A 27,261-nucleotide genomic window follows, 5' to 3' on the forward strand; every position below is an offset into this window, starting at 1 on the left:
GTTATGAATTAAACTGATCAGACATGCTTTTTGATTATTAAAATTTAATTAAACCATTAAAGTGTAATTCAGAGAAATTAAAATAGAAAACAGATTTTGGAAAAAAAATTAAATAAACAGAATGTATGAAAAAATAAAACTCAATAAAATAAAACAATAAAAAATAAAACTCTAAAAATTATTTAGTATATCGTATGGTAAAAGGACTCTTAATTAAACATGCTTTTTGATTACTAAAATAATGTTTATATAATCCTTTATGAGGTCAAAATAATGTCCAGTTGCCGTAAAATGAAAAGTGGAAGTCAGTCTGGAAAAGGCAACCTTTTGGTTATGAAGTGCCATTTAATTTTCTTAATGTGCCATATTTTAAAAATGAAAAATTTGATAGATTTCACAGTTGAAACCTGATGATTCATGCTGAAACTTATCTTAACACAAGCAGTTACATAAACATGTTTAGTGGCTTCAGAGTCTTGCGTTTGAAGTTCAGATGGCGTCTGCTTGAATCTTGCGGAGGCTTCGGTGGAGTCAGTGAGCGTCCGGCCTCTCGGCTGGTTTTTCATTAAGAGATGCTGGATCTCCTCCAGTCTGCACTAAAACACACAGCGTCTCTTTATCTCTCTATCTCTGTGGATGACGTACCTGTCCGAGCCGAACTCTCGCCCTCATCAGGCTCGCGGCGGTTGTGTTTGGCACCGAAAGACTGTTCGTCAGATATTCAGAAAACGTCTCGTTGGTTCTCAGCAAACTGCGAAGCGGAATCGACTGACCTGAGAGAGATAGTGAACAGGGAATATTAACATACTGCTCTTAGCTCAGCAGGCTTTATTCAGACAGGCAGCAGATAGATAGATAGATAGATAGATGGACAGATAGATAGATGGATAGATGGACAGATGGACAGACAGACAGACAGACAAAAACATGTAAATAAAAATGCATAAATGATTTAATAATTAAAACATAAAAACAAATAAAAATAAATAAAATTAAGTTTTATACATTCATATATATATATATATGTATATATAAGTAAACACAACAATAAATAAAAACAAATAATAAAAAAATAAAATATAATATAAAGAACAAAAAGTTAAGGTTATAAATGAAAAAAAAAAAGAATAAATTAAATGAATAATTTAAAAACAAATTAATAGGATTTTTTGAAAGGAGTCTTTTATGATCAACAAGGAAGCATTTATTTGAGCAAAATACTGTAAACAGTAATATTTGTGAAATATTATTACAATTTAAAATAACTGTTTTCTAGGCCTCTGTGAATATCTGTTAAAATGTCTGCCCAATATTTTTGTGGAAACCGTGACACATTTTATTTTTCAGGATTCACAGATGAACAGAAAGTTCAAAAGAACAGCATTTATTTAAAATAGAAATCTTTTGTAAAATTGTATGTCTTTATTGTCACTTTTGATGCATCCTTGATTAATAAAAGCATGAATTAAAAAAAAAAAAAAAAGTTTTCCATGCTCCTGGTTGTTCTGTCCTGTGGACGGCGGGCGGCTCTGGGTAAGCTGAGGTCATGATTGAAGGAGTGGATGTGGATTATTAAACATGTGTTAGCCCGTTAAAGACTCATTTAGCTATAACGCAACACACTGTTTTGTCCTCATGTAACCGCGAATTCCTCCCACACGCGCACAAAGACCATGAAAGCCAATTAGGCGAATGAAAGCGCGTGTGTTTGCACATGAGGCTGATTGAGGTCTGACGGAGATCTAGAGAGAGAGAGATGCTGTAATGCACATCAATGGATAATACGTATAGAGCCACGCTAATTAGAAGCAGGGATATCAGACAGCAGCGCTGATTAACGAGGGCCCGTCATTACACTCTGAATCTCTGTTGTCATCTCAACAATCCTCTCCAACAAGAGCCAGGCAGGTCTCACACTCACTCACACACACACACACACACACACACACAAACAAACACACACACTGAGAGAGATTGGAGTCGTCGCCTCACACCTTCATCATCCGGTCGCCACCCTGTGCTCTGATTGGCCGCTGCGTTGAGCGCTCGCTCTGATTGGCCACTCCTGTCGGACAGACTCTGGCAGTGTTGTGAGTTAATTACTCTCTCTCAGATCTCCTGATGAATTTAATCTGGTATAATAGAAGTTCACGGCCCCCAAATGCAAATGCGGCTGGCGGCGGTGACCGCGTCTCGACAACACGACGCTCCGCGGCCTATTTGCAAATGAGCTTCCTATCAAATCTGAATATCATTAGACTAAACGGTACGAACAAACAACAAGATATATGACCTGCTCCTCCGAACAACAACAAGAGTGGCTGTAAATCACGGATATAAGCGCAGTGGAGGACGGGGTGCTATTTCAGCCCGACGTGTGGAATAATGGGCCGAAAAATCTATTTGTTGAAACTTCAGACAAGACAATCAAAAAAAAAAAAAGTATAATATTTTATTCATCAGGCTTTTATGGTTCATATTGTCTGATATAGTGAGAATAATGGAGGGGGAAAAAACAGCTCAGTTTTATTCAGACACTCAAACTGAGCAAAAATATACAATTTAGTTCAGATACTGATAATTATAAATTAAGATGAAACTCTCACTGCAAGTCAACAGATGACTCATTTGCCTCTATTTTTATTTCTATTTTAAAGACATTATGAAAGTTGATGATGGTGATGTTGATGATCTAATAATGACTCTCAAAAGCCCACGTTTGATTACTCACAACACATGAGCGTCATAATGCAGCCGATTATTTCATCTGTTGATGGATTTGATGAAAACAGCCGAACTGGGATCTCTGAAGCGTTTATAACAGCGGTCCTACTTAAACACGAAGCTGTGTATCGATTTGAGATGATCTTGCTGAAGAAAAAAAAAACTGCTTAAAGCAGCCTAAACTGGTCTGTGAGGATTTGAGCTGATTCACCTGCGGCTGGGTTTGCATTCTGCAGGACAGACGTCCACTGGCCGATATCCTCAGAGATCAGTTTGACGCTGCCGAAGAGAGAAGGATTTGCCAGGAGCGACTGAACTTCAACCAAAATCTTTGTGATTCTAAATCAACATTAGGAAGAAACAAATGAGGATTAAATTCAGTTTTAAATTATAAATGATTATATTATAATTAAATGTAGGCTACTATTTAATAAATTATTTGAAAAAAAAAATATTATATATATATATATATATATATATATACACACACACACACACACACAGAGCTAGTAACTGATTACATGTTATCTGGATTACGTAATCAGATTCAATTAAGTACTTGTTATTAGAATAAGTTACATTTTAAAATACTCGTAATCAGACTACAGTTACTTTTTTATTGATTACATGATTACATATTATTCACACAATAGCAATAAATTATTAATAATTTATTGATTCTCTCTAATTCCTCTTTTTTGTCTTTTAAATGTTCCTTTCTAAAACAGTCTAGCGCTTATATACACAGAGATCAGTCATTAGTCAGGTGGCAACACTGGATTTACAAAAATCATTTCAGGTTTAAGAAGTGTTTCAACATTGGATTGAAATGTTCGGAAAAGCTTTGGATGAACACATTCATTTTTATTTAAATTATTTTGCATTATTATGTATTATTGACTCAAACTCATTAACATGCACAAATTCTCATTATTTCTTATTTCCAGACATTCTCAAACTTTTTGTCCTCTGAACCTCTTTCATCTGATATATTTACTGTAAAGGGGTGGTCAATCAGCAATTCTGTAAAAGACAATATCTCTCTTTGCATTGAACTTTGAGCATTGCGACTTCAACACGGTCTCACTCTCAACTCGTCACATATTGAAGCTTGGTCAGGACCTCTTGGCGTCACTTTTTGACACTCAAGGTACCCCTCATTTTTCGACGCACAGGGTCCTCCGTTGTTTTCAGTTGTTTGTCTTAATTTAATGGTTTTCATGTTAACGCGCTCACATCTCATTCAAAAAGATACTCCCGTGGCATGACGCAATCGGTCATGAGACACTCGAGACAATTGCTAACGTAAGGCTTCTTCTGGTGGCATTTTTTGAATTCGCAAACAGAGACAGCACACAGGAAGAGCTTTACGGCGGACAGAGGACGATCGCATCTATTCCTCTCACAAATCAATCATTTTGCCTTGAAAAACTTGGAATATATATATATATAAATTTATTTTAATAAATTATGACGGTAGTTGTATCTGCCTGTTATATCTTGTGTTTTATTGACAAATGGTAGGTTTAGGGGCAGGGGTTGGGTTACGTGCTCATAAATATGTAAATAGTGTAATATAAATAAAACTGTTGTGACACACCCCAACATATATGCAATAATGGCAATATTATTGCCCAATATATAATTGAATCATGACCATAAGCCTTTTGCGTTGTCGTACTGACGCTAAGGGTTTCTTATTTAAAGCAATGGAGGACCCTGCATGTCGAAAAATGACGCTAAAGGGGTGCCCTGTGCGTCAAAAAGCGACGCCAAAGGGTCCTGACCAAGCGTCAATATGTGACGAGTTGAGAGTGAGACCGTGTTGGTGAATTTGCAGATGTTGTTTATGCTCAAACAGCAACATTACACACTAACTAAAGTTAAAAAAGTGAAATCATAATCAATGACCCCTTTAAGTACCCCTGAGATTTTAAAATAATTATTTTAATAATTAAGTATCACATTTGCATATTCACAGTTCTCTGACATTGGTTAATGGTCATATGGCGTGCAGGTAAACATAAAATATTTCATCTTTGTTAGTAAGTGAATTATTTTGATTGTTATTTTAAAATGATTTATTTTAATTTTACATTTTTATGATTTAATTAAATTTTTGCCTTTCATTAAACTCAAAATAGTTAATTTACGAACCACAGTTTGAGAAACCTTGATGTAATATAATGTTTAATGCACTTCATGTTGTATAATGAGAAGGAATAGATTTTCTCACTCTTTGTATTTTTACATCATTATGGTACAAGATTATCCTGTTTAAATCAATGTGATAAACGAGTTAGGTCAAAAGTAATCCAAAAGTAATCTAAAAGTAATGTGATTATATTACCTAAAATGTGTAATGTTATGGATTATGTTACTGACTACAATTTTTGTCATGTAGTTTGGAATCAGTAACACATTACAAATTGTAAGTAATCTACCCTGCTCTGTGTATATATATATATATACTTTAATTTAAACTTTATTATTATTTATATACTGTTATAAACTGTTAATATTAAAATAAATTAATTTAAAGATTTTAATTAAATTATTATACTTATAAGTTGGGTCTACATTTATTTGGAGATTCATTGTATAAATACAATCGAATGATATTATTAAACAGATTATTTAAATGACTATTTAACATGTTTACATAGAATTGAATATACCATTTAATAAATGATTGAACAAAAATATTTAAACATATCTAAATATATAAATACAGCAATATAAAGATTTTAATTCAGTTATTATGCTTCCAATATTCCGAGTATGGGGTCACCATCCTTGGCCACACGTCACTTCACTCAATATGTTGGGTCTGCATTTATTTAGAGATTCAATGTGTAAATATATTCATGATAATATTAAACATATTTAAATGACTATTCAATATTCTTCAATGAAGTTTACATTGGATTTTAAATACTATTGAATAAATTAAGATAATAACATTTAATCAATTTTATGATTAAGCAGTTTAGCTATTTTAATTCAATCATCATGCTTCCTATATGTTAGGTCTACATTAGTTTGGAGATGTATTGTGTCCATATATTTATGCTAACTAACACAATGCTCATGATGAACGGGAACAGTGTTGGTGTGACACTCACGTGGAGTTTTCGAAGTTGTTCACCTGTCCAGGTGCTTCACCAGGTGTGGGGAAACTGACACACGGGTTCTGCATGTTACACAACATGCCCTGTAGCCATGGCAACACACCCGCCGATGGGAGGGGCTTATTGGGGTAGTGGCCTGAGAGGAAGCAATCATTCACAATTACTGTTTGCAGCTTTATGAATCCTACTTATAAATCATAATTATGATGTTGTTCAAGTAATTTAGTAAGGATGCTCTACATTTCAGGAAACAAAAATATGTGTTAACAATACTGACTTCTCGATTTTAACTGACCTTCATTTTGATGAAGATATTTTAGTTTATAATGCATCACAACTTCACTAAATATTATTTGTAGCACACCTGTCATCCAATAATGGCAAAAGGTTTTGTGCTTTGTAACGTTTGATATAAAACAAAAATGTGCTTTCCTGTAGATCAAATAGTAGAGCATGGCGCTAGCAACGCCAAGATCATGGGTTCGATTCCAAGGAAAGCAAGAGCTGATAAAATGTAAAAACTGTAACTTGAATGCAATGTAAGTCGCTTTGGATAAAAGCGTCTGCTAAATGCGTAAATGTAAATGTAAAACAAAGTCTGAACTTGAACGTCAATTCTGTCAATATCATAACAACAATCAAACGATAAATCTGGCGTTCTTTAATGTACTACTATATTTTTGCTTAACCTGTCGTCTTCATTAAAGACTTAAATCTGTAATGTAAACAAGTTATTACAGCCACCACATAAATTCATTATTTTAGAAATTATTTTTTTAATTATTTTATTTATATATGTTTTTTTTTGCAATGAATTGGAGTAGAAACATAATTATATCATTAAAACATTGACATGAAAAAAACATTATGTGGCATTTAAATGCTTATATATAACTTCTTTTCTCAAAAAAATTATTTGAGCTGTGATTGTTTAATAAATTTGATATTTTTTGTGTGTGAAAAAACCTTTTTCAGTTCTGTTTTTTTTTTTTTTTTTTGCTAATTTGACAAAAATTTCAGTTTCAGTGAAAAAAATAATATTTTGGTGCATCACTCTCAAGATTCTCTTATTCTTTTTCAATTTCTGACAAACACAGGAAGCTGATTTAGTTCTAATGTTACAAAATGAAAAGGAAATCATGTGCATTAGGTGTTTAACCAGTACTTTTTAAAGTATTGTATGATTCCTAGAGTTTTCTCTCAGTCTAAGTCGCTGTTCTTCACAAAATGTGCACAAAGCTGTCAATTTTGGCTCAAAGAAAGTTTCCCACAGGTTCATATGAAATTGTGGTTCATATTCACATTCAAAGCAATACTCACACTGGCTTTTATAAACCGGATGATTGGTGGATCTGACCGACACGAGAATGAAGAACAGGAACAGAGGCCAAATCAACTCCACCACCAAACGCACCTGAGAAAAATACAGAGAAACAATTCACAACACAGTTCATCATCTCACATCGTCTGCCGTCCATCAGCTTCACCTCACTCATCCTGATGCATCTTTGATTCTGTTATTGCACAACGAAACCATCAACACAACCATATCAGCCTCCTCAAAACCCTTAAAAGTTTCTGACAACTAGAACAAACCCATGAGATCCTAAACCTCCGACAGTGCTCCAAACTGTCTGATGAATAACCTTGTAATATGGCAAGCTCGAATCTATGAAATAGATTAATAATAATAATAATAATGAGGTAATTGTGACTTTGAAGAAGTAAATAGATAGATAAACGAAAATAATCACCCGATGGCCAGTCTGGGCCTGCATGGTGACCTGCCTAATTTCATGGACGAATGGGTCTGAGAGAAATAAGCATTTTGTGAATGTAATATGTGATTTTGAGCATTCATATGAGTGTGAATGCTAAAAAAAACTTAAAACTGCAAGATAAGAATTCAGAATCATAAAAATAAAGTCACTGTGTGTTATAAAGAGTTAGTTCAAACTGCAAAATGTTAACTCACAATTATGTGAAACTATGAGAAATAAAATCTGAATTTTGTGTTACGAAACACAATTTTGAGTAAGAAAGTTCAAATTGCAAGATGTAAATTTTTTTTAAAAGTGAGATGTCAACTCGGTATTGTGGGAAATAAAATAAGAACTGCACATTGGCAGTAAATCACAAGATAGAAAGAATAAACTGTGAGAATTAAAATAAGAATTGAGCATTATATCCTTCTGATGAAATTCAAAATTGAGATATAAATCAGAAATGCTAGAAATAAAATCAGAATTTTGTTATAAACTTGCAATTTCCAATAAGAAAGTTCGAATTGCAAGATATAACATTTTTTGAGGTGTTGAAACAAAACTGCGAGATACAGTATGAACTTGGAATTGCAAGAAATTTAAATAAGAACTGCACATTACAAACACTTTTTCTGCAATTCTAAGAAAGTTCAAACTGTGAAATGTTACCTCAAACTGTGAAATAAATAAACTCAGAATTCTGAGAAAGAAAGTTTGTATTTTCAAATGTTTAACTCAAAATCGTGAGATATAATCTCTGAACTGCGAGAAATAAAATCAGAATTGTTTTCAAATTGCAAGACATACACTTACAATTCTGAGGAGGAAAAAAAAGTTTGAACTGTGACGTGTTACAGTTTTATCAACTGCTTACACACAAAAAAAATCTTTACTTGTCACACAGTTTCTGAAAGCTGACACTCAAACAGCAGAAGCACACACCAAATCTGCAAAACCTTGCACTAATTATCGGCCTTTGACTCTCATAAAACACTTTTTGCAAAACACAACACACAATTCTCTATGTAACACAACAATCTAACAGGAATTAATTAATTGAAATGAGGTGTTTGCAAATGTTTGCTTTTGAGATGTGTTTGTGATATTTTGAATGCATTGCTTCATTTTGCAAGAAATGTGAGGCATTTTGCATTTTGTGTGTGCAATTCTTGGATTTGTGTGTAAAGTTTTGAAAAAAAAAAAAGAGGCAAAGTTTTGAAAATGTGTGTAAGCACTTGAAAAACAACTGTAACTCAAAATTGCGAAGCATAAACTCGGAATTGAAAGAAATAAAATAAAAATTGCATGTCGCAGTTCTGCAGAAAGTAAGTTTGAGAAGTTAGCTAAAAATGGTGAGATATAAACTAAAAAAAAAAATTAAAATCAGAACTATGTGTGATAAACTCACAGTTCTGAGAAAGTTAAACAGATCTAAACACAGAACTGAGTTTTGTGTTATAAACTCGGAATTATGAGAAATCTTCGTAAAAACCCTTTGAGTAAAAAGTTTGAATTGCAAAATATAAACGAACAATTCTGAGAAAAAAAAAATATATATAATATATATATATATATATATATATATATATATATATATATATATATATATATAATGTGACCCTGGACCACAAAACTAGTCTTAAGTCGCTGGGGTATATCTGTAGCAATAGCCAAAATTACATTGTATGGGTGAAAATTATCAATTTTTCTTTTATGCCAAAAATCATTAGGATATTAAGTAAAGATCATGTTCCATGAAGATATTTTGTAAATTTCTTACCGTAAATGTATAAAAACGTAATTTTTGATTAGTAATATGCATTGCTAAGAATGTCATTTGAACAACTTTAAAAGTGATTTTCTCAATACTTTGATTTTTTTGCACCCTCAGATTCCAGATTTTCAAATAGTTGTATCTTAGCCAAATATTTTCCGATTCTAACAAACCATACATCAATGGAAAGATTATTTATTCAGATTTCAGATGATGTATGCATTTCAATTTCGAAAAATTGACACTTAAGACTGGTTTTGTGATCCAGGGTCACATATATATATGAGAAATAAAGTCATAATAATATGCTATCAAAACATACAAACCTTGCACAACACAGTATAACTCTACACAGCCTTTTCGTGACCCGCACAATCTGAGATTCAGCTCACAGCATCAGACCGAATGATAAAACTGGAACTTCAAGACTTTCCGACAAACACATTGTGGCTGTTGTTTTTTGAGATTATATTGATTTACTTAGTGTGAGTGACAGTGGTTTTTACAGTCCACAGCAGTCTACAAACACTGATGGTGCTGATGATGGGGAGAAAGAACTCTTACTGTGTTTCAGCGTTTGGAAATTAAAAAAGAGGCTGATTTGAAGCAGTGCAGCTGCGTGTGTGTGACAGCGTGTTGTGTAAAAGACTTTGCAGAGGTCTGAATGGGAAAGTGTGTTCTGTCTGATCCATTATTTATACTGTAGAAGTCTGCAGGCGGAATGAGAGAGAATACTAGATCACATCAGATAGCGAGTGTGTGTGTGTGTGTGTGTGTGTGTGTGTCGGTTCAAGACAGAGAGAGAATTACATTTAAACTCTGTGTGGATGTGTATACTGTATGTATATTTATACACAGTAATTTTAATCTAAGTTTGAATCATAGCCTTAAGAAGTCTGAATAATTTTAGTAAACTGGTGTAGGAGATTTTTTTATAAATCAATTCAAAGAAACAATTCCTTTGAGTCACTCAAACATATTACCAAAAAAGAATGGAATTTGACGTTTCATTCCAGTATTAAAACCACTGTTTTCAGTTAGCTTATTCAAATGTTATGTTGTTTGTTGCTAATGATATACAATTAATAATATTACTCCCGATACTATTCGAGCAAGTTCAGAGAAGTTACTGAAGTAACATGCAGTATAATTGCTTAATTTTGCTTCTATAACAGTTCTTGACACAGTTGTTTTCGCAATGTTCACAGGCTTGCTATGCTTTTGGCTGTACTTTGGCGAAAAAATGAGCCAAACGTTTATGCACAGAAAAATGGAAGTCAGAAGAATACAGATCATATTTATTTTGCATTAGCGCGAAGCTGCAGTTTCACAATATGCGAATTACACTTAAAAACAGTAAAAGGCTGCAGATTGTTTTTCTTACACTTGAAATGCGATTTACACTTTTACCATTTTTTTTTCTTGTGCATGCAAAATTAATTTACACTTACTTAATTTAGACATAAATGACTTTTTGCATCCGAATATTTTGCTGTAGTTATGCTGACACTCAGCATGTCTTACTGCACGCGTCACTGCAGCGGCCGTTAGAAGTCCCGGTTGCTATAGAAACAGACAGCGCTCTGAGACGTGCGCTGAGGACTGCGCATGCGCACTGGCTGATCTAGCCTGAAAAATAAGTTTTTATAACGCTATTTGAGCAAAAGAAACAACATTTATGATACAGTTGTTGACAGATTTCTTTGGTGATTTCAAATATGAAATTTAATCGTAAGCTTAGTGAACAGTTTTTGAGAATTTGATGTTTCCCCATTCAAAGAGATAGGAGCTGCACTTGCATGCCCGAGAGGCGTTTCAAAGATGGCCGCCGAGTGACTTGTCTTAAAGAGACTTTGAATCAACACACAAGATGACAGTCTGTAAATAACACTGGAAGACAAGACCAGTCACAATTCACTATGCAAATACACAAATATTGCAAATGACCGTTAGATTTGGAACACTGAATGTTCCATTATTGAATGTTTGAATGATTGAATGGAGTCTGTAAGTTAAGTGGTTCAATCTGAATGCATTAATGAAGCAAGTAGGCCTATATTTACATATTTGAAATATTTAGTGGTTGGATCAAACTTAACCCAGAAAATCAATACAGTGCTGCCCTGCAGTCGACTGGTTTACAAACTCTGTATCAGTTGATTAGACCAAATAGAATCTGTTCAAAATAATCACTTTGTGAATCACTGAATCACACTCCAGGTGTATAGGGGTTTGAAAACACACACACATTGTTACACTGTTATTAGAGCACTGTGTGTGAGTGTGTGTGTGTGTGTGTGTGTGTGTGTGTGTTTGCTATTTTCACATCCTTCTCTAAGAGGATGGGAAAAGCTATAATCCTTTCATATTTTTCCTGTCCTCCTCTTTTGTCCAAGGACTCAGGAGCAAAAATAGAGGAGAGAAATATAGCATGACAAAAATGGAAAAGAGAGAGTGAGTCTTTATCTAAGGTTCGCTCTCTCCATTAGTCTGCTGGAGGATTTACCTCAGTTATCAAAGAGAAAATCCAGCCAGAATCCGACTGAAGAGGACAAGCTCTCTCTCTCTCTGGTAAGATGACCTGCTCATGACATCTACTGTAAGGCTCAGTGATTCTGTAAAACCTTCTTGTGTTCAAGATAGCCCTTGATTGTTCTTTTTTCACCATCAAGTTGCCAGTTCTGGTGCTGTTCTGTGGCAAAAAAAATTGGCTCAACGCTAGCCATTAAAACCTGCTTTTCTTGCACTAGGAGCTGCCAACATTATAGAGACCGCAGCGGTGAGATGATGAGGGTTACAGACCAACAAAAAAGAATATAAATTTAAACTCAATGCAATGTGACAACAATGCAAATTGGAAATTAGTAGGACTGCCCTCGACTAAAGATTTTTCTGGTCGAATAGTAATCGACCAGAAAAAAAAAAAAAAACCCTAGCTACGTGTACTGTGCTGGGCTAACTGAAACTTGCCATGGCACTTGTATACTGCTGCACTCTCGATGGTCTCATTGCTTCTATTGTTCTCATATTGTACGTCGCTTTGGATAAAAGCGTCTGCTAAATGATTAAATGTAAAATGTAAATGTAACTGTAATCGTTCATTTGAAGCATTAGTCGACTAATGGCACGTTTATTAATAAACCATTAAAATTTTAATGAGCCTTTAATTTCCTACATAGCCTATTAAGCGCTCAAGCACAAGCTTAAAGCTTGCCACAGCACACCGGCTGAAGTAATGATTGTGAATGTGTCAGGTAAAAACAGTAAGGAGGCGGCATCAACATTAATCATTTCTTGATAAACTAGTGCTTTCCTTGTTTTCGGTTTAAGAGATGAAGTCGGCGACACTGACTCGTCATCTCCGCAGTAGTGATGCGGATGTATGCATGTTTCATATGGATTACATCATCTAAGAATATTGTTTTCCATTTGAATTGGTTCATTTGAAAGTAGACACTTCACTCTCTATAGATATATATATTTTTTTCTGTCTGTAAGGCAAACATACACAGATTTTCAGAGTTTTGCTCTCAAGTTCACAGAGACCAAAAAAAAAAAAGAAGCTCATCCTGATTGCTTTCATTATTTTACAAAAGGGACTAGCGGTTAGTCGACTCTTATGGGTCAGCCCTAGAGATTAGTGATCTCTACAAAATGACTGAAAAACAAATTTGAAGTTTCATTTGTGCATTGATCATTTTTCACCTTGTTCATGATATGCTATCGTTTACATATTACTGCTTAATCAGAATATTGTTTTTATAGTATAAAAAATACTGATAATTTATCAGTTAAAAGAATACTGGACCATAATGAAAATTTGCTGAAAATGTGCTCATCCTCAGATCATCCAAGATGTAGATGAGTTTGCTTCTTTGTCAGATTTGGAGAAATGTAGCATTGCATCACTTGCTCTGCAGTGAATGGGTGCCGTCAGAATGAGAGTCCAAACAGTAACAGTAATCCACAAGTAATCCACACCACTCCAGTCCATCAGTTAACGTCTTGGAAAGTGAGAAATTGCATCACTTGCAATGCTACATTTCTCCAAATCTGATAAAGAAACAAACTCATCCACATCTTGATGGCCTGAAAGTGAGCACATTTTCATTTCTGGGCAAACTATTCCTTTAAACAAAGCATCCTGATTATATGTGGTTTTCAAGCAAGAAATGCTAATGCAGGAGAACGGATGAATCACCAGTTGGCTCCCCGAATGATGTATTCATGGATTCAAATTTGTATAGCTTTTATTGTAAGTTTAATGCATTTTTGTGGCAATTATGTTGCATTTAGTTTGGATTTATATCTCAATATTGGAGAGCGATATCACAGCTCTGATTAAAGTGCTCTCTACAGCTGAACTGCCTTCATGGACTCATGGAAATGCAAATTCTGAACATTTATTTTCCATCAAGACTTTGATGTTGTGAAGTTTGGCTGAGGATCAGATGAAGTCTGAAGTTACTGTACGCAGAGAATTGCTCTGTCTGCCAGTCAACTGAGTCAATCTGAACGAGAGCCGCTGTTCTGCAGAAGCACAGTTTGGCGACATGACAAGATTCTCAACTAAATCATCTGTAAGTCTCTGTTTTTGCCAGAAAATTCACAATGGAAGACTGTTTGAACAAAAGCATGAAATGTTCACTGCTGTAAACAGTAGCACAACACAGACATACAGATGTTATCTCTGTTCCTAACCGAGTGAACAGCTCTGCTGTCTACTGCGTACACAAGCAGCATAGCTGTCATAGCTGACTCAAACTGGTAACTATAATAAGATCTTACATTTCTGTTTTTTTTTTTATTCTGCCACATAATAAAAAAGTAAAAATAAAATTACAATATTTGTTTTTTTTCTGAATTGCTAATCTATATCTTGCAAACCTGCATTTATATGACACAATTCTGCATTTATATCTTGCAATTCAGATTTATTTCTCAGCATTGCCTGACAAAAAGTCTGAATTGTGAGATAATAAGTCACAATTAAGTCCTTTAGTATTTTTTATTCAATATTTTATTTATTTATTGTTTTTATACTATGACGGAAACAGGCTCCCATAGTCTGCAGCCAACATTAACTCTGAAAGGCTTGTTTTCTTGCCATTATTTAGATATAGCTATCCGATTATAAAAAAAGGCTAAATGTCAGTGCACTCCAAGAAACATTGAAGACTCAATCAAAACAACTGCACTTATTTTACATGCAAACTGTGTTTATGCTTCATCACCCCAATGTAAAACTCACCCGTTATGTCTCATGTAATAATGAAATTCATACGGGTTTGTAATGACATGAGTGTGAATAATTTAGGACAGAATTTTCAGTTTTAGGAGAACTATCCCTTTAAAAATTATATTTTGCTGCATGGCTATTATCCCTTTTCCTCTTCACCTCTCACCTCTCATTGTCTCACCTGCTGTCCGCTGCAGTCATCAGGCTCCATTAGTTTGAGCACGTCTCATTAGAAACGCATTAGACAGGTGAGCATGACGACAGGTGAGGAGTTAATGACACGGGCACGGGGGAATTGGTTGAACTCAGTAGTTTACATGCAAAACGTCCTAATAAAACTTGAGCTTCTTTTATGGAACACGTTTATATTTCTGAACCAAAAAGGATGCTTTTTCCACGTATTAAGCACTTTGTTTTTCGACAGGCTGCTCTTTGATGCACAGATGTCTCTCTGTCTGTCTGTCTCTCTCTTGTAATTGCAGATCAGACCATCAGAGAGACCATTAGAGCAGCACAAGTGCTCGACGGAGGCTGTTTACGAATCAAATCTCCGCCCACATGGGGCAGCGCGGCGAGCGGCGGCTCTTGACACGAGTGAGGCCACTTAAACAGCCAGCGTTCAGCACAGAGTCAGTCAGACTCAGTATACTGCGTTCGGAAATCAGCACATCCAGTCACATGCATCAAAATTAAAAATCCAGTTATCGCACACTCTGCCAAAGTCTGTCCAATCACAGCCCCAAATGAGTCAAATTACAATATCTAAACCGTATTTCAAAGACAACAGAAGTAAATATGGAATTGCATTAAAACTGTACTTAAGTCCTACTTAAGTGGGCCAAAAAAAAAACTCAGCTAATGGCATTTAATATAAATTTAAACTATAATAAATTTTCATTTAATTGCAAATAACATTCAGTTAACTGTCCAAAACATTACATTCTGTTTGCACTTAAGTTTATATTTCTGTAATATACTGTATATATATGAAGAGTTCAAATGCAAAAGCATTAAAATCTTAATGATGGATTTATTTCGTACAAACATGCAGCTTTTGTCTTCTCAAGATGTTAACTGATGGACTGCAGTGGTGTGGATTACTTGTGGATTATTGTGACGTTTTATCAGCTCTGTGGACTCTCATTTTGATATTTCTATATAATGAAATATTTTCTCTACAGATATTTATTTAAAGTGGAAAAGGTTATTTAGATTAATAAAATGTTCTTCTCTCTGTAAAAGTGGTTGTTTTAAGAACTGTTCACTGAAAGGTTCTTTTAGGATCCAGAAATGGCTCTTATGTCATATCACTGTGGGAAAACCCCTTTAGAGCCTTTATTAATAGTTATATATATCTGATCAATCATGTTAATGGATCATTATTTTGTGGAGAATGGTGTATTTTCTGCATTAAATGCTCTGTTTTGGCTACTACCACTATCGAATAATTAACTTCGTTACACACCACTGGTTTGACGAAGCCCAAGCCCGGCATTATGATGCTTATTACTGGCATTACCATACCGGATGAACTGAACACACCCTGTAATCATTAGCATTTGATCTGACTCTCTCTCATCGCATGAGTCTGTGGTTTCTGTCTTTGAGGAGGTGACATTTCTCATCAATCATTTTCTCCAGAGGAGCTGTGAGATGTGACAGTCAGCGCGGTGCTGCTGTTTCTCCAGGTGATGAATAATCCCACGCATGTGTCTCGCAGCCTTTGTGAAGGTGAGACTGTTTTTCACTCTCTAAAGACCAATGAAATCTGCTTGTTCTTACGCACACCTGTTCCAGGTCGGCCAGAGCCTCCTCTTTCTCTAAAAACAACAGATCACATTGTGTATTCGAGTGTTTCTTTAATAGGATCTTTTATGTCCCTGGGCTTGATTGAACAGATTTCTTTTTTTTTTTTTTTTTTTTTTATGAAGGTGACATTGAAACTGTATTAGAAACTTTTTTACCATCATTTTATTTGGGCTACTTTTCAAATGCCTTATATACATTTTTTAAATAATTTTACTCATGTCTCCCACCCTCACTTTCAAACTTAAACACCCAAAATTAATCAAATTAATAAATAAATAAGTGGAATATTTCTACTAATAATATTAGTACTAATGACTAATAATACATTAATAAATTTAATGCAGTATTCACATTATACCAAAGCTTCAAAGGGGCCCAGTATTTGGAAGAAAGCTGGTTTTCTATAAATGCTAGTAAATGTGCTATAAATAGTAAATGTATTTATTTTATATTTTATTTTACAATTCCATTTGACTTAATTTACTTAGTAAGTTTATCTGTATCAGAATCTGTAGTCAAATTGGCTTTACCAAGTAACTAAAACCAGCTCCCCAGTAATTTGTAACTTTATGGGTAGCTGTAAAATAATGCATGATTTATATAACATTATAAGAAAATAATCCACTTCACTTCTTTTCTAAAAATTATTTAAATCCCATGTTGGCCTAATGTTTTGAAGAAAAAAGGTTTCAAATAGTGCTAAAAATAGTAAATATTTCATTTAATCTTTACTGTGATGGTGGAAAAAAATCCCATAAGTCTGAATTTACTTAGTATGTTTATCTGTATTAAAAATTGTGATACAATTTGCATACACTTGGAAAATGTGATTAAACTGGCTTTAGCAAGTCAATAAAGCCAGATTTTCAGTTAGCTATTGTTAGCAGTAACATATTACATGTTTTATATAAAAGTGTAAGAGTGGCTGATGAATCATCATCAGTGAGACTCAAATCAAGGATATACAGAAAGTCTACTAAAGCATGCATCTGCTGTGAAACAACTTTTTGAAACTGTCACGACAGGATCAGTAGGCCAAAAAATAAAAATAATATTTTTCACAATGACTGACATGAGATGCACAGCAAAGTAGGTAGGGTCACAGCTGCCGTGTACAAACCGGTTCATGGGCTGCTTTGCCAAAATACAGTGTTTGTGTGCGTGTACCTTCTGTCTGCTCCGTAGAGTAAAGTTCTTCCACAGTAACAATCTGAGTTGTGTCAGGAGACTCATTATCAGCAGTTGACACGTTGCTATGGGAATATAAACTCGTTTATCCCTGTAGAGAAAGGAAAAAAAGGACATTTATTATCGACGGACAGCTAATTAACTAAACACAAAACCATGCTTGGTCTTTGGTGCATATACTGTGAACTCCAGATCCAGCACAGGAGCCAATGTGGTAAAACTAGTATTGCAACATCATTTTTTTGTGTGTTTTTTGTATTGCAGGTGAAATTGTATCAGCTGCATGTCCAATCTTATTGTAGTTTGTCAAGTAGAATAATGTCTAACAACCACCAACAGCCATCCTGATAGGAAACCATAATCACATCACGCCATTTGAGTGGGTGTGTGATCAATAAGTGGAGTTTCTCATTACACTAAGCCACTCTAGTATCAGATTCACATCAACATTGTTGAATTCAGACACGTCCGGTAGCAGGTATCAGACCACACAGTCCGATTTCCATTAGCAGCCACAAATAAATGAAGTGCAATGCAACATTTTTTGTTTTCTCACTGAGACTTGATAAAGACATCCAACTCCATCCTCATGGCCACATAAATTTTATGGCTTTCAGTCCATGTTTGTAAGCTTTTATTAGATAGTGTTCTCCTAAATGTTGACTAAATAAACCTTGAGTGGAGACAGTACACATTTAAAATATGCAGTCTTTCACTTCTGAGAAAACAGAGCATTGACGTCAACAGAAATGTTATTTTCATTATCTACAATGATATGCAATTTCAGTCCAAAGTGCACTAAAATGAATGAATGTGACATGACTCTCTAAAGGAACTTTGTAGTTGAAAGACTTTTAGTGACGAAAACAAAACAATGTAAAAAGTGACTCAATTCCCAGAGGACTACAGTAACCTGTATGTGCTGGTTTTGACGTCCTCTCTTGGATCTGTGCAGACGTATAGTTCTTTAGGAAACCCTCTGGGGTTTGTGTTCACACACTAACTCTCACCCTTCCCAAACAACAATCAGTTACACATTCACACTCCACTGTCTCCACATCTTCACACCACATAGAGTCGCGTTGCTCAGTCACCCTAACAAGCCTTCACCGCTTCACACTGGAGACGTTAAAAGCGACAAAGAATGGTTATCTGCTTCCTAATGCTCCGAAGAGCTCTTTACAGAAAAGATGTGTGTGTGCGTGTGTGTGTGAGTGTGTACCAGGAGACTGCAGTGTCTTTAGCAAAGCAGAAGAATAAACCTGACTCTGAGGGAGTTTTAATTAGGACTAGTGGGAAAGGTGGGTGTCAGGGTCACCTATGCTTCTCTGGAAATGAGCTCACAGTCATCCTCAAACATACGCTCTTCCAGAAAGACACTCTTCTCGATAAGAAAGAGTTCAGTGGAGTTCATGACTCTAGTTAGGATGAGCTTCCATGTTCTCGGTTACATAAAATAGCACATTATTAACTGCACATTGCATACTCGCTTACACCTGAATTTTGGTTTAGTTTTGCTTATCTGATCTCAGTGACCTGATCTTACGGCTGTGGTTTTACTGGTCTGATCTCACTGATCTGATCTCACTGATCTGATCTCACGTCTGTGGTTTTACTGGTCTGATCTCACTGATCTGATCTCACGGCTGTGGTTGTATTGGTCTGATCTGATCTCACGGCTGTGGTTTTACTGGTCTGATCTCACTGATCTGATCTCACGGCTGTGGTTTTATTGGTCTGATCTGATCTCATGGCTGTGGTTTTACTGGTCTGATCTCACTGATCTGATCTCACGGCTGTGGTTTTATTGGTCTGATCTGATCTCAATGATCTGATCTCACGGCTGTGGTTTTACTGGTCTGATCTCAATGATCTGATCTCACGGCTGTGGTTTTATTGGTCTGATCTGATCTCATGGCTGTGGTTTTACTGGTCTGATCTCACTGATCTGATCTCACGGCTGTGGTTTTATTGGTCTGATCTGATCTCATGGTTGTGGTTTTACTGGTCTGATCTCACTGATCTGATCTCACGGCTGTGGTTTTATTGGTCTGATCTGATCTCAATGATCTGATCTCACGGCTGTGGTTTTACTGGTCTGATCTCACTGATCTGGTCTCACGTCTGTGGTTTCACTGGTCTGATGTCACTGATCTGATCTCATGGATGTGGTTTTACTGGTATGATCTCACGGCTGTGGTTTTACTGGTCTGATCTCACTGATCTGGTCTCACGTCTGTGGTTTCACTGGTCTGATCTCACTGATCTGATCTCATGGCTGTGGTTCCCACCGCTGTGTTCTTGTTGGTCTGATCTCACCACTGTGTTCTTACTGGTCTCATCTCACTGATCTGATCTCAGTGGTCTGATCTCACTGCTGTTGTCTTGTTGGTTTTACTTCACAGCTGTGATCATAATGTTTGATATTTCTGTCTTCCTGGATTGATCTCACCACTGTAATCTCACTTTTTTCATAGGTCATTGCTGTGGTGTTGATGGTCTGATCTTACTGTTGTGCTATGATTCTACTGGTCTGATATCACCATGGTGGTCTTGTTGGTTTAATCTCACCATTGTGGTCTTGTTTTACTGGTCTGATGATCTTACTGATCTTATATATGTGATCTTAATGTTCTGGTCTTAACAGACAGATGTGAGTGGTGTGAGTGTTCTGACCTAACCAATCTGATCTTAATGGTCTGTTCTCTCCGCTGTGGTCTTGTTGGTTTGATCTCACTGTTATGGTCTTATTAATGTGATCTTTCAGCTGTGATAATAATGGTTTGATCTAATTACTCTGGTCTGACTGGACCTCACCACTGTAATCCCACTGTTCATTTCCCATTTTAAGCTTAAATAGACTGTAGAAACCACTGACACCAATGATCTCTGCGATCTACTTAGTCATACAGTGCTTTTCTTGCTAGTTTGACCTCACTAGTCTGGTTTGAATTTACAGATCTGGCCCTACTGGTCTGATTTCCTATACTGTATCTGCAGCTAAAATAATCACTTTGCCAAATATTTATAATATATGTTGTAAATGGAAAGAATTGTATAGTCTATTGTTTAAATGTACTGTTTCCTAACATCTACCGTAGTGATTTCTTGTTTGAATGAGAAAATGTTAAATGACACGGAGGTTGTTTATTGTGGGCAGGTTAATAGAAGTAATGCGAGATCCATCTGCCCTTACGGGATACATCCAAGTTAATTAGCTATTTGTCTTTTCCAAAGTGACTTACAGTACAATTATTATGGGGACAGTCCCACTGGAGCAACCTGAGGTTAAGTGCCTGGATCAAGGACACGATAGCGGCAGGGGAACTCGGGTTACTCTGGAGGTCACGAATTGTCCCTTCCAGGATTTGAACCCACAACCTTTTGGGTTACTAGCCCAGATCTTTAACCATCAGACAGATAACTTACTCTCCCTCTTCAAAGGTCATACTCCTACTGTTAGGGTACATATTCAGTTGTCAGAACAATTACTCCTCTTCTTGTGACACGCTGTCCTTTGGCGAAGGACATTTCCATTTCTAGAGTGCGTCTCCTGTTAAGGGAATATGTGTGCATTTTTCTTTTCAAAGGACGTATCATTTTCTCACCAAAAAAAATTCTTCAGGGGACACGTTGTGCTTTAATGTGCCCAGACGGGAAATAGTTTCATGTTTAATTTCACACTAACAAGACCACAAATTTGTTCATTGAAACTCCAGGCTGCCCGGAAGAACAAGAGTACAATGTCTCTCCAGCTTCAATTTTTAAACAATTCTCCTTGAACATCTTCAAGGGGGGTTAACTTTTGCGAACATAAGCTATATTTTGTCATTCTAGAATATGGATTGCCTACTAAAGTGACGACACCCATTTCCTGTTTGTGACCTAGAAGCAGGTTACAGTCTTTCTCTCTGGCCCTGGCTCTGTCTTTCTCTAGTAATTGTCTCTAGTTACAGTAAATATTTCATCAGGCATCAGCCAGAACATCGTGCAGGAAAAATGACCAACACAGGAACCTTGTATGAAATATGCAGGGAGTAATTTCCTATTTATGAATCACTGTCTGTCATTGCTTTTCCATTCCGTCTCAACCGCAGAATTTATTTCTGTGGGAAATGGGGCTTCGCACACACACACACACACACACACACACACACTCACACACTTATCTCTAATTTTAGGGGCCAATTACCCAAGGACGCACAAGTGGAAGGTGTGTGAACGTGTTGTAGTAAAAAGGTCAGAGAGCAAATTGAAGGCCGTTATGGGATCGGCAGCATTTGCATACGCTGAAAAGCCAGCGATATATTTTTCAGAGATTAAAATGTGAATGGGATATTAAAATGTCTCTCCAGGAAGGTTCTCTGCAAATTTATATGTCACAGACATTAAACAGCATTGAAAAAGCAACTTGTGTGATGATTTTGCTGTACAGAAGAGAGTGTAAATGGGAAGAAGTCCAAACGACTCATATTGTAAAAACAATAAATAAAAATTGTTTGTAATTTGTACAGAAACAAACAGTAAAAATGCTACAGTAAAATCCAGCTGTTTAACTGTAATTTCCTTATACCACATGAAAAACTAAATGATTTAATGTTGCTATGTCATTTTACTGTAAAATACTATGATTTTTGCAAGTAAAAACTGTGAATTACTGAATTACTGATTTACAGTGAATAATTACTGTAAATACTGTTTCACATAGAATCCTAGTAATCCTTAGCTATCCTAATAATAAACCTTACTCTTTTCTTTCTTTCTTTCTTTATTGCATTTATTTATTTTGATGTAGTCCAAGTAGATGGGTATATTAACATTTTATTACATATACGGTTATGAGTTTGAAAATACACAGGCACAAATATGCCATCCCTTAAAATAAAAATAATTTTATTTTTAAATATGAATATAAAACTATTTAATATTAATTAATTAAAATGTTTATTTTTTAAAATATTCAGTGAATTTGCATTCACATTCAATCATTTAGCAGACAATTCTGTCCAAAGTGACTTTTTTTTCTTTTTCAAAACAACAAAAGAGCAATAATATATAAGTGTTGTGACAAGTCTCGGATAGTCTAACACAGTACACGTAGCAAGTTTTTTTTATTATTATTTTTTTTATAAGAAATAAAAAGAATAAAAAGCAGATAGAAAAGAGATAGAATGGATAGAGTCAGTGTTAGAGGGTCAAGTTATTATTACTTTTATAGGTAGAAGAGACAAAGAATAGAGAACACTATAGTGTTAGAGGGCCAAGGTGTTGTTGTTTTTTTTTAAATAAATAAAAAGTAAACAAGTAAATGAGAAATAGAGAGTCATAGTGATAGAAGGTCAAGTGCAGATGGAAGACATGTGTTTTTATACGTTTCATGAAGATAGCTAAAGACTCAGCTGCTCGGATCGAGTTGGGCAGGTGATTCCACCAGCAGGGAACATTTCTGGTATATCTCAGCTAACAGAAAATATATTTTTCTAATGTTCCCATTAAGTTATATAACTTAAGTAATTTCTGAGTGTCTTCAAAGAGAACGTTCCTGTTATCTGGGAAATATCCCTCTCCTGATCAAGGCTCTAGCAATCTAGCATTGATCTTACACACTTCTCTCTTCCAGCTGGACAAAAGCAACACTTCTGCGAGAAGGCTGTTTGTGGACTGCAGTATACATTCAATGTCCTCAAGCTGGACATCAGAGCCTCAGGTCACCCATTCCACGCTCTGCTCTCACTGCTGCCATCAGACAAACAACACCGAAGCATCGACTTTCACACGTTTTTCCTTCAAGCCATCAGACTGACTGAACCCTGATGACAAACAGCTGCCGCACAGTGAACCATTCATCACTCTCACACTGGACTTTATTAGAAAATCACGCGGGTTCTGACCGACATACGACAGATGTGAAGGTTAACATCGCCCTCCAGTACCACAAACCACACTGATATATCACTGACTATAACAGCATTTCATAAGATTTGATCTTGATTTGACGAATGACTGTGCAAATTAAGCAGTGTTTTGACACTGGAAATGTTTACTTAAGCGTTACCCTTATGAAAAAGAAGAGTGCTTAACTGTGTTAAATGTGCACTTGTAGTGTACTTCGAATCTTAAATGTATATTTTGGAAAAACTGCAAAGACTTGTTAATGCCACTTAAGTGACTTAAAGAGAGACTCTTTCATGACTGTTTCTAAACACACTTAAGTACACTTATGAAATGTTAAATTAAAAGTTTACTTAAATTATTTACACTTATTATACTTATGTTAAAGTATAATTTTAAACCGTGTTTATATAAGTACACTTATTTTGATGTGTTGAGTAACATACTAAAGCACATGTGAAGTACTTGATTTATCATTTTAACTGTAATGTTTGATGTTACATTTAGAGTTAATATATTTTAAATGTACTGAATTGAAACTTCATCATTGCAAATATATTCAAATACATGACATAAGTTTCAATAGAAATAGCACTACAGTAGATGAGAAAGTTTTAGTTTATCATAAATGCTTGTCAGTACATTCAGCAATAATTTAACCATATTCCATCTTCAAGTTCTAAATGTATTTCATGTAAATTTAATTTATTATATGTTTTCATTTAATTACAGTTAACATGCAGTTATGTGTCCGAAAACATCACATTTATTTCACACTTAAATATATTTGTTTTTATTTCTGTAATAAATAATCTTATTAAAATATACTAAAGTCTACTTCTGTTCCACAAGGTTAAGCCTGGCTTTGTTCATGTTCGTCTTTATATTGTTTATTAAAGCCAGTTAGTATTCTGTTGTATGATTAATATTCTCTAATAACCCATTTTTTACAGAATATGTAGTAAATTGTTTCTCATTTTACTACAAAATTGTGTTTAAAGCAGTATGAAGTCTAGCTTCAGAAGAGAAAGATGTTAAGCATAGATCAAGATGATGATTAATCTAAAATGAGTTTGACGCTCCTGCACTACATTTCACCTAGCTTTTTTTTTTTTTTTTTTTTTTTTGTATGAAATCATCACTGTTTAGGAGTTCATTTTAAGTTTTGGCAGTAAAATCAATACAAAAAAAAGCATATTAATAGCATCTCTTTTTACATAAGTACTGTTCATTGTCCTGTATTTGGATACTTCATGCACAAATGAAAATACATGAGACCTTAGGCAGAATGTTCAGGCTTCTGTTTTGCATGCAAGCAAAGAAGATAGTAATTTATACTGTCAAGCTCCAAAAAGCTGCTTTAAAGTATTGCAAGTCTTCTGAAGGCGTACAGTGGCTTTTTTGGGGAGAAAAGCTTCTAAAGGCTCCATTTATTGAAAACATGCGTGAAAAGCGAGACATTGCGCCTGACATCTCATTTGGTGTTTCACAAAAGAAAGAAAATAATACTGTTGAAACGACATGAAGTGAGAGAATATTCCTGCCGAACTCTTTCTTTAAGCCACATTTAAATCTGTGAAGGTTGCCACCTTTATATTATTCTTTGAAGCCCTGCTTTCAGTAAGACAATCTCTTGTTTTGAAATGAATACTTTTCATATTTTTGCATAATCTCACAATGTAATGCTGAATGCAAAGCAAGCAAACCTCGAAGCGTCTGGCGAGGAAACACTTTTATAATGGGCAAAGTTCAAACATTTATCAGGGAGGACTGACCTCAGATTTTAGCAATTTAGTATTTTTATTTGTAATGGAAATTGTATCATTTAGATTATGCAAATGGATGCCATATATTTTCAACATTTCTATTATTATTATTTAAATTATTTTCTGTTCCATTAGTCCATTTCATTGGTCCTGCATATAAATAATTTCACAAGTATATATAGTTCATGTAGTCTGAAAAAATCTGCATGCATAAAATCATAATACAATTACAGAAATGCTGTTTAAATTACTTAAGGCAATACACACACACACACACACAAAGGTTTTTATATTTCCATTGAAAAAATATATATTTTTGGGCATACATGTTATTATAGGATATTTCAAGCTATTTGATGAATTGTTTCCAACAATTACATTCTAATATGCCTCATCTACTTAACTTATTTTCTGAATATTAATGCATGGAAACCCTGCGGAGGAATCATACACAGGACTGAATAAATGAAGATGGACGCAGATCATGAAAACATCAGCAAATTTAATTAACAGTAGGAGGTAAAACTCTCCTTCTTCTTCACTTCAAAGCTTAAAATGACTTAATTACTTCCTGTTGGGGTCGTGATTAGCAACATTAGCAACACAGATCCCGTGAGATTAGCCAATTAGCATCAGGTTTTTGGACTCAATAATTGATGACAAAGTAGAATTGACTTTTTTTTTTTCATTTTAAAGGAAACTTGTGAATGGTTTTCAAAGACAGACACTAAGGAGTTGAATGTCAATATATTTCAGCAGTATTTCTATCCACATTGTTCAGTTCGACATGCTGCTTAATTTCACAATTCATTCACCACATAAAAATGTATATCATCATAAATAAATATAATATAATAAATAAATATAAAAAATAAAATATTTTTGAATTAATTAAATGGGGTGAAGTTGAGTGAAGGGGTCGATAAATTATGAAGTATAAAATAAATGTGATATTTTATTATTATTAAATATTCATGTTTTATATATTAATTTTGAAGCACATATTATAAACATTTTTTGTAGCAAAACATAGTGTAATTAATAGCTTACACAACAACTAATTTCAGTAACTTGGAGCTGTTATGAATTTTCACACATTTTATGAATATTTTTACAACTTTTTTATTTTTATATTTACTCCTTTTCCCTTTTTAAATTATTGAAATGTGATAAAATTGGTAGTTGGTATAAAATAATTTTAAAAAGTAAATTTGATTAAAATACTGTACATTTATGTACAAAAATGTAAGACTGATATCCATGTTTTCTATTAGTGATTTCTATTTCTATTAGTATTGAGGTTGCCAGCACTGTTATTATATTATATTATTGTTATTATAGTTTCTAGGTTTTTGTTTTTATTCCATTTTTTAAGTTATACTTTCACATTAAGATGAAACTAAATGAAAATGAGAAATGTTACAACTATAGCTGAAATAGAATGTTTTTTTATATATATTATAAAGTTAATAATATAACATTTTTATATTTTATTTCTTTCTAGTTAACAAATATTTTATCAATGGTTTTTAGTTGTTTTAGTTAACTATAGTAACCTGGTACTACATAAACACAGCCGAGTCCAGCTCAAAAACATTATCAAACGCTCACCTGTGTTGCAACCGGAGTAGATTTTACCATCAGCTCGTCATCATGAGTGTCCGATACGGTCCAAACACCAGCACTTACTCTACACAACTAACAATTCAACTCCGACAAGCAAATTAACCAGCTGACCTGATACAGACGACCTGTTTCTTTCTCTAATCTACCTCTCTGTCTCTCTCTCTCTCTCTCTCTCTCTCATTCCCCAGGCAGTAAAGTGCAAATGAGCCGTGTGTCTATGGCTACAGGTGAGCCGGTGTGTGTTACACAACCCAGAGCAGAGCAGAACACACCCACGTGTGCAGCTGCACTCCTCTGAGCAGACGCTGTGTGTTTATGATCACTCTGCCTGGCATTACACAGCTCACAG

The 27,261-nt window shown here is 34.8% G+C and overlaps 1 protein-coding gene across 1 annotated transcript in view; it reads right to left on the bottom strand.

Annotated features, from left to right (window-relative positions):
* Positions 1–27,030, bottom strand: part of LOC131544248 (phospholipid-transporting ATPase ABCA1) — a 188,333-nt gene extending 161,303 nt beyond the window's left edge. The window contains 6 exon segments of the mRNA XM_058782324.1: positions 646–773; positions 2,936–3,063; positions 5,850–5,991; positions 7,176–7,269; positions 17,608–17,719; positions 26,898–27,030. Of these exon segments, the coding sequence (XP_058638307.1) occupies positions 646–773; positions 2,936–3,063; positions 5,850–5,991; positions 7,176–7,269; positions 17,608–17,673 (558 nt within the window). The 5' untranslated portion in view covers positions 17,674–17,719; positions 26,898–27,030.
* Positions 27,031–27,261: the final 231 nt, after the last annotated feature.

The sequence above is a fragment of the Onychostoma macrolepis genome, chromosome 07, assembly GCF_012432095.1.
Source record: "Onychostoma macrolepis isolate SWU-2019 chromosome 07, ASM1243209v1, whole genome shotgun sequence".
Taxonomy (NCBI): domain Eukaryota; kingdom Metazoa; phylum Chordata; class Actinopteri; order Cypriniformes; family Cyprinidae; genus Onychostoma; species Onychostoma macrolepis.